This window comes from Alligator sinensis, unplaced genomic scaffold (genome assembly GCF_000455745.1).
Source record: "Alligator sinensis unplaced genomic scaffold, ASM45574v1 scaffold369_1, whole genome shotgun sequence".
NCBI classification, from domain to species: domain Eukaryota; kingdom Metazoa; phylum Chordata; order Crocodylia; family Alligatoridae; genus Alligator; species Alligator sinensis.
In genome coordinates, this window is record NW_005843421.1 from 132,254 (window position 1) to 141,165 (window position 8,912).

General features: G+C 47.7%; 1 protein-coding gene across 1 annotated transcript in view; it reads left to right on the top strand.

Annotated features, from left to right (window-relative positions):
• LOC102375760 (early activation antigen CD69-like) overlaps positions 1 to 6,962 on the top strand; it is a 15,129-nt gene extending 8,167 nt beyond the window's left edge. Inside the window, exons 5-7 of the mRNA XM_006038653.2 lie at positions 4,136 to 4,320; positions 5,194 to 5,297; positions 6,580 to 6,962. Of these exons, the coding sequence (XP_006038715.2) occupies positions 4,136 to 4,320; positions 5,194 to 5,297; positions 6,580 to 6,706 (416 nt within the window). The 3' untranslated portion in view covers positions 6,707 to 6,962. The remainder of the gene's footprint in view (positions 1 to 4,135; positions 4,321 to 5,193; positions 5,298 to 6,579) is intronic.
• The last annotated feature ends 1,950 nt before the right edge of the window (positions 6,963 to 8,912 follow it).

The following is an 8,912-nucleotide window of genomic DNA, read 5'->3' on the forward strand; positions in this document are numbered from 1 at the left end:
CCACACGCTCTCTGGTGGATCCGGAAGTGGACCAGAAGTACTTGCAGTCCACTTCCAGGTTCACCACTGATCTTGCGGGGTGCCCCCCCGCGCTCCTGTGGGATGCTCCATCTTCCCCAGCATCACAGCAATCATGAGCCATGCCTGGTACCTCAAGGTATGTAGAAAAAACATTTAAAGCAGTGTATGTGTCCGAATCGCTGATTCTCTGAATCAACATCTAATCTTCAGATTTGGATTCGGCCAAATCAAATCAGGGACAGAACCTGAATCCAAATCGAATAAGGCCAATTTCGCACTCCCCTACTGGACATGTCTACATGTATATTTACGCTGGCTTAAATTCACTGCACAGTAAATTACTGTGCAGTAAGCAGGAATAGGCTGCCATCTACACATTAAAGTGCATTAACGCTCCAGTGTTACTGTGCAGTGAGTTGCCTACATGTGCATTACTGCACAGTGACTAATCAGGTGTAAATTTGATGCCTGCATGATGCAGGCATCAAATTTATTACCAAGTCAGCATTGCCATATTTACTGCATAGTACAGGCAGGCACATGTATATACGTGCCTGTACTGTGCAGTGAATTTGGTTACTGCACAGTAAACATACACATGTAGACACACCCTATTTTCCCAGGAGGACTTAGTGTCACATAGCTCTGGAAAAAAAATTTCTACATTCTGTCTTCCAAAAAGCAAGATGCACATTTTACATGGGGATGTGTCATATGCAGAAAAATATGGTAACCTATACACTATTACTAATAAATTTAAATTTCTTTTTCCTTGCAGTTAGCAGCGAAGTAAGAAATGCCCTTTTAAGAGTCAAGTTAAAAAAAAGAGAGCTGCTTTGTGACTTTAAGTTAAGCCCTTAACTGGGGGAGGGCCTGAGCTACAACAAGCCTGGGGATTCAGACTTAGTTGCTCCATTCTGATACTTGGGCAGCGACAGATTCTTGATTTACCTTGGTTCTTGGCGTACCCTGTGGCTAGACCAGGCCCTGTGTGGTTCCCTGATAGAAATGAGTACAGCCTCCCAGCAGCTTTATCTTACACTCACTTTGCTCTAGGCCTAGGAAGCAAGGAATGTCACACAGAATGCACTAGATACTCACACTCTCGATCACCCCATAACAAATAGCTCTTGGTCAGGGTGCCTGGATCCACACACTGTGGCAGGCCAGTAGGGGATGCTCCTGCACTGAGCCACCCACCTCACTGTGCCCATTCACCTTCCAGGCTCCAAATGCCTCCCTGGGGGTGCCTCACATCTGGCCAACCCCCTTTCTGGAGCACACCCACTAGCCTGGGGGTAATGCCGCCACAACCCAGGGTCTGGACTGATCCTGGCTCTGTGCCCCCTGGAAAACACAGGCCTAGTAGCCCTTGAGTGTACTCGACCCACTTCAAGAACTTGGGGTGCTTCTCTTAGTCTGAAGCACAAACAGTGCTCTCCCTTAGTCAGCTGAACCAAGGGGACCCAAGGCATAATCTAGCCCCTCTCCCAATAAGTCTCCCACGCTAGGTACAAAGGAGATCTTTATTGGTTACAAGGAGTAGGTTTGGAATAGAGTACAGGGTAGAGCAATATCAGAGAAATCCCATAGAGCAAACAGAGTGGCTGGGTAGCCTTTGATCACGCATCTGAGTTACTGCAAGCTAGATAGCTAGTTCTCAGGTAGATTACTCACGAGTATCATCCAGAGGCAGGTGAAGATTCCCTCTGGAGGCAGGCAGTTCATTGATCATAAGTTGCAAGAGAGATGGCAAGTTTCAGATGGCCCAGCTCTTCTCTCTCTGTTTTCATCATGGCTACTGCCCCTCCTCCTGGGCAGTCCTTAACTTATATAGCCCTTATGACCTCGTTTACCTCGTCCAATGGAGGCCAGCACCTGTTGGCTGTCAGCCAACCAATCTGAAATGCATCACTGGTTGCCAGGGATACTGGCATTGCTCAGAACAATAGGGAGCCCAAGCTCCTCACTCAGGTATGTGATGCCAGTACCGTAAGCAGAGGGAGCAGGTTTCCCCCTCCCTCAGGAATGCATCCAACTCAGGTTACAACTCAGAGTGACCTAAAGAGCCCATGGGATATCTGCCCTTTGCAATGACCATGTTAACCAAATTGTCACATAGCAGAGTTGTTGGGGAGAGACAGAGGTGGCATTCTGCCACAGCCCCTACATCCCTTTTTCTTTGATTCCTCCTCACCTTGGCACAGAGGTTCTCAACCTTTTTGGACGCAAGGCCCCCCTCCCTGGACTCAAGGCACCTCTCCATAACTTTTGTGAATTGAGTGGTACCCAATTTCAAAAACTAATTTCCATGTTACAGTGCTTACCTCCTTGCAGAAGGGCCAAGCAGTGGGGATGGGGAATCAGCCAGGGAGGGACAAGTCAGAACCTGTGCTTATCTGCTCAGCTCTTCATACTTGGTTTATTTCATTATAAGTGGTGACATGCTTCAAAAGACCTTGGTTGAGATTCCCTGCTTCAGAAGAAGCAGGGCATGATCCCGTTCCCAGTGCTGCTTCAGCTACTTTAGGTTTGAGTATCAGGAGTGGCTTCCATACCCAGCCCCTTCCCTGCTAACTTGTAAACAGATCTGCTTACTCCTAGGCCTGAGGACTGTGAAGCCCACATACTGAAGTAGTAGCCATGTCTTAGTACAGCACAGTTTAACTTTAAATCTTACTGTCGCCGTTTCTGAAGTGTTGGCATCAGCCTGACTCCCAGCACCTCTCTAAAATTCTCTCATCCTTTCATTATTCTAATTTTCCCTAATTAGATTAATGGATGGTTATTGGGTGTGTAAACAAAGAGGATGAGTTTTATCTTTCTGATTTGCACCAATCACCCTCCACTCCTCCAAAATTCCTGCTCAGGCATATGCATCGAAGGTCTGGGTGGCCTCATGCATACGCCATGATCCAGGAGGATCAACGCTTGCCACTGCAGGTGTGGCCTCACCAGTGCACCAATCTCTTGACCTTGGGAACACGTCTAAATTTCCTTATTCTTTCAGAAGCACTGTGATGACAAAGGTGTCCCTGGACAGACTAAGGAAAAGAGCAGATTCCCTCAGGAGCATGAGGTTGCTCTAAATGGCACGAGTAGCTAAGCAGATCTCTGCATTACCCCAGAATACAGGGAGCACAGAGCCAGCTCCATGCCCCAATGTGCTCTTTTAGCTATTGAGCACATGCTGACATCTCTGTCCATGTTTAATAGGTGCATGCATTGGGGGTATGAAGTCTCCACGGGCCTCAGCTCTATATTTTAGGGATTTCTTCACTCTCCTGAATGTTGACCTCTGGGTTCATGATGTGGTCCCCCTCAGGGGTAGGAGTCTGTTAGCATGGCCAGCAGGGGAGGTGTGACTATGTACCCCATAGGCAATGCACAGGAGGAAATGAGAGGGGAGATTGGCCACCGACCCCCACACCGCTGACACTGGTGCCTGCAGGCAGCCCCTGTTTGCTGTTCTCTGCTCGCTGCTGATACCGCTTCTGGTGTCTGCAGGTGGTTCCTGCTTGCCACCCCCCACCACTGACACCGTTGCCGGCATCTGTGGGAGGTCCCCGCTCACCGCCAATGCTGCCACCTACAGATGGTGCCCCCCCAGTCTTGGGAGGCACCAATTGTTCGTGATGTACTCTGCCCTTTAACAGGCGATGTTCTTATCTCTGGAGGGTCCTGGTTCAGTTCCCTATGGCAGCCACCATGGAAACACCTGGAATAAACCCTGTTGGAGAGAGGACATTTTGCGGGTTTGTGGAGCGTTCATGCCAACGTGCCCAACCCCTCATGATTTTTACCTCTGGCTGTGAAGTTAACATTTTTTAATTGTATTTTGGCCTTGCCATTTGGGCTACCCAGCCTGTCACAACTTCATCATAACTGGCCATAACTTCACAGGGCTGAGAAAGGCATTTGAAGGTAAAAAGGGTGCTTTGGTCATGGCACCATCTTGACCCCAGCATCCTCTGTTCCTGCTTCCTGCAGGACCCTGGATGTGTAAGGAAGTGATGGGTCCTAGTCCCTTCCCTAGTGGAGATTGCAGCTCAGATACAGGCACCAGGAAGAGGTTGGTTCATGTCTTACCATTGTGTTCCTTCTCTGCTTTCAGAGAAAAAAGATCCCCCTTGCCCATCTTGTCCGCCTTCTTGCACTGCTGCCTGTCCAGACAGATGGGTCGGATATCGAGGGAAATGTTTCTTCTTCTCAGAGACTAAAGAGTCCTGGAACTTGAGTCAAAGTCACTGCATTTCACTTGGAGCCTCCCTGGGTGTGATTGATTCCCCAGCTGAACTGGTAAGGAAAAAATACCTGCAGTTTTATTGTACCAGAGCTAGGGACATCCTAGCCATAGAGTCTGCTATACCAGAACCAAAAGCTCCCAGAAAGTCAAAAGTGGACCCTGGTTTTAGGGAAGCAAATTCCCTCTGGAGCTGGTAGGAAAATGGAAACTTCCAGTGAGGGCAAGACATTTCTTCTGACATTTTTATTGAGAAAAAAAGTTGGTTCCACTGAAACATTCTCCTCTCATTTCAGCAACAAATGCTCATTCAATATTGGCAGGGCAGGAGAGTGGGCAGGAGAGCTGACTTCTGGCTTTTGACATGCTGCACTTGGAAAAATTAAAATCCTTAAAATTAAATTAAATTAAATTAAATTAAAACTAAATTAAAATCAATAGCCTTAAAACCTTAAAACCTGGAACAGGTTACCTAGAGAGGTGGTAGCATCTCCATCCTTGAAGGTTTTAAAGGCCTGGCTCAACGAACCCTGGTTGGAATGATTTAGCCAGGGATAGTCCTACTTTGAGCAGGAGGTTGGACTAGATGTGACCTCCTGAGGTCCCTTCCAATCCTCATTTTCTATGATTCTATGAAACTTGGGAAATGCTTAAAAAGGGGAGAGCAGGTTTGACATTTTTTTAATGGTTTCCTTTTTCCCACAAATTTTCAGAAAATGAAAAAATATTTTCCCACTGAGAGAGAGAGAGAGAGTTTTTAATAAAAATGTTTTTGCCCCATCTGCTCAGACAGTGAGCTCTTTGGGCAGAATCTGTCCCTTCCTCTGTGTTTGTACAACCCCCAGCACAAAAAGCCTGGTCTCAGTGGAGGGTACAGGGCACAACATTGCTGGAACTAAGCATGTAATGCATGTGATGTTTTCTTCCAGACATTCATGCAGCGTTACGTGGGCCCCCTTCACTACTGGATCGGCCTCCACAGGGCAACAAGCCAGGCCTGGAGATGGACCAGTGGAATCCTATTCAATGACCTGTACGTCTGCTCTTCTTCTTTGCTTTCCCAGCATGAGCAAAGGTCTCTGTGAAAGCAAGGTCCTTTACTGCTGGAATTAAACCATGGTGCAGCCACTTGCCCCTGCTAGGTTAACAGTAATGGCTGAAGTAGAGCTGGTGGGTGAACTGTGGCTAAATTCTTCCCCTCTGGAAACTGTGGTTTTGCCAAAAGTAAAACTACTTGAGAAGAAGGAAATGCCATTTGAGCAAAAGTTTCCATCAGGAAAATTTAACTGAGCCTTTTGTTTCATGTCAACTCAAGTCAATCTTGGCTTGACCCGGCAGTGCATCCCAGGAACTGCAACGTGCAGTCCTTCCGACCCTGCTCCTCTTTATGGGACCTGGTCATCACCTGGCCACCCTGGATGCAGAGCTCCCTCATAAATGTGTTTTCCCCATCAAGTGACCAAGTGGCTGCAGTGCATCACAGGAGATGCAGCCAGGAACTAGGAGCTATAACTCTTGTGACACATGCCAGCAGCTCTGCAGTTGGTTTTTATCATTTTGGTGGGCTTGTTATCCTCCCCTTATGCCCTTCCTGGCATTTCAATTCTATAGAAACTTGAGATATGGAAAAAAAAACCCTATCAATTTTGGAGGGAAGAGAAGCCAAAATGCTGGGATTTCCCCTAGGATGGAAATTTCATTTTGGGGAAGGCTTTATACACATCACCACCCTCTCATGGCATGCACAGGAGCAACTTACCCAAGCACAGGGGAGAGTCCCTGCTCCTGGGCAGATCCAGGATCCTGGTGAGGGGGTGCAATCACCCTCCTTCAGCTGTGTGACACATGGGCAGCAAGTTCTCTGAGCTCCCCACCATGTCAGGGCAGCTCCTGCCAGAGCTTCACATATGTTGTGAGCTCTGAGCATACTAGCTGATCATGCAGGCCCTGGCTGGAGCTCCTGTTTTCATGCAGCTCCCATAGGGTGACCAGCATAGAAGACAGTCCGGTTGTCCTCTGTCCTCTATTGATATGAAGCTTGAAGAGAAAAATAGAGGACATAAGGATATTGGGTTTTGTATCAAAAAAGGACAAAGAACAAAGTAGCAGAAAACCAGAATGTCCTCTATGATGGCCACCCTAGGAGTAGCTGGGAATACCCTTCCATCTCACCCCAAGGCAGAGGTGTGGACAGTCCCCTAGTAGGGAATTTGGGCTCAAACCCAGATGCTGAGTCCTACTCCACTGCCCTGTGCTGTCTCTCTGGATGTGGCTAGGAATGAATCTGATACAAGTTCTGCTGCTGCTCACTGCAGGTTTAAGATCACAGGGGAAGGACACTGCGCCTACATGAATAATAACAATATCAGCAGCGCCAGGTGTTCCTCAGAGAGACACTTCATCTGCAGCCGGCCAGATAATTGTGCCAGAAGGAAGATTTGAGGACAACACAACATCCAATGTGACTTAAGGCACCAGTGCAAACTCTCCTGTAGGCCTGCAGTCTGTACCTGATCATCTTCGCTGGAGCATCCTACCTCTCTGACCACTGCTCCTACTTGATCCCTACTGACAGCCTGTAGCAGGTTGCCACCTCAGGGCCTCTTCAACAAGGCTTTTGCCCCTTCCCTGACCATTTCTCAGTAAGCCTTAGTCTTTTGAACCCACTGGCCTTTGCTCCTTGGAGTGTGTCTCAGGATGCCCCATAATATACAGATTTTAACAAATAAAGTAAGTAAACAAAATCCTTTTTGTCCTGGATACTGGGAGGGGTCTGCTTTAGCTTCAGCATTCCCACCACATATTTTTCCATCTCTGATGCATCTCCTCCACATTTCTCTGCTGGGGTTTTTGATTCCCAGTGAGCCACTGGGAAGCCATCAGCCTTTACACAGCTGCAGCTCCTCAGCAAGGCTGACTGACTCCTCTTAGTGGGACAAGTCCTCTGTTACCCAGCCCTTTCCCTCAAGTCATGGTTTATGGGCTCTAGTACAAGATGGGCATGTCTACACATGCTATTAATGTACACCAATAAGCACTGGGCATGCCAGTTACACTTGCACCCAGACCACAGCACACTGAGCTGGGTCAGAGTAGGGGTCAGCCTGTCAGCCTGGGGCTGCTCCAACCAGGCTCAATATGCTGCGGAGCGGCTGGCTAGGGCATGAGGGTGCTTTGGTGTGAGGCTAGCTGGGAGGCAGCCCCCACACTGAAGTACATTCATGCCCCAGCCAACCCCATCAGTGTCTACATGTGTGCACACAAACAAAATCCACAGCAGGGTAGTACTTATATTTAGAGGTACTACCCTGCTGCAGAGTTTATTCATTTCATATGCCCTAACATAAGCACATGTAGACACTTAGATGTTTACTGCACAGGTTGATGGGCAAAGGGATGCACAGACCTGTGGGAACACAGGTGGGTGGGTGCGCAGTGCAGTTTTGTAACAGGAATAAGAATGCTTTGCACTGTCAAGTGAACCGCAGTAGTCACAAGACAGGTTGGAAGAGTATGTGTGTATATATAGATTAGCCTGTGCATGGGCAGGTGTGAAGGATAAAAGGTGGAGAGAATGGCAGCCCAGAGGAGGGAGAGAGAAGGTGAGTGGAGAGCACAGAGACACTGAGACTCCGGCAACTATGGATAATATGGATGAACGGTACTGGGTGTTAGAAAGAGAGGAACCGGAGGCAACCTGCAGGAGGAGGGAGCCCAAGGAGTGAGAAACTCCAAGTTGAACTGACTTTGGTTTTACAGGCTGCCAGATGATTACGGTCTTAATAAAGATAAGGAGCCTAGGTGGTATTGACTTTGAGTTTAGTTTGATGAGCTGCTAGCCCACACCTTTTCCTTTGCCTTAAGCTCTTTACTTGTTTCATGTTGGCACTTTATCTCCTAAAAGCACATTAGGGACACTTGGATAAGGTATTGTAGAAAGGCACTTTAAGTATAGGTGTGCAGTGCTATTTTAACTGAGCACTTAGCACGTGGGTAGGAGGGCATACTGCAGTCAGCAGTAAGTGCACTTTAGAGGCTAAAAGGGCCATGAGCAATATTAAGCATCTGAGACAGAGAAGACTCCTAGAGCTGGTAGACCTAGTGAATGATGCAATAACTCAAATTGTGCCAGAAACCTCAAGGCCCTGAACTGAAGAGTATTTGGGAAAGTGCAGTAGCCAGGCAGAAGCAATATTGAATGCGCTGGGCACTTCAGATCCCTCGTAACATCAACAAGATTTTTGGTAAAAGCCACTCATTGAGCTAACAATAAGAACTACACCCCAAATGGGTTCATTTATATTTATTATTATTATTATTGAATTGTGAAAGACTATGTACTTTCATTGCCATCAGACTTGACATTATTAACATTGAGGTGGAGGAAGGCTGGGGGTTGGAGCCCCAGACTCCTATACAACAATTAAAGTCTATCACAGGGGTGGGCAATTATTTTGGGTGGAGGACCACTTACAGAGTTTTGGCAAGCCTTCGAGGGCTGCATGACAGGCAGCCAGGGGCAGATAAATATTAATTTTCTAAAATTTTTAGGGACCCCATGGGCCAGATAGAATGGCCTGGTGGGCTGCATCTGGCCCGCGGGCTGCATTTTGCCCACCCCTGGTCTATCAGCTTCCAGATGAAAGAC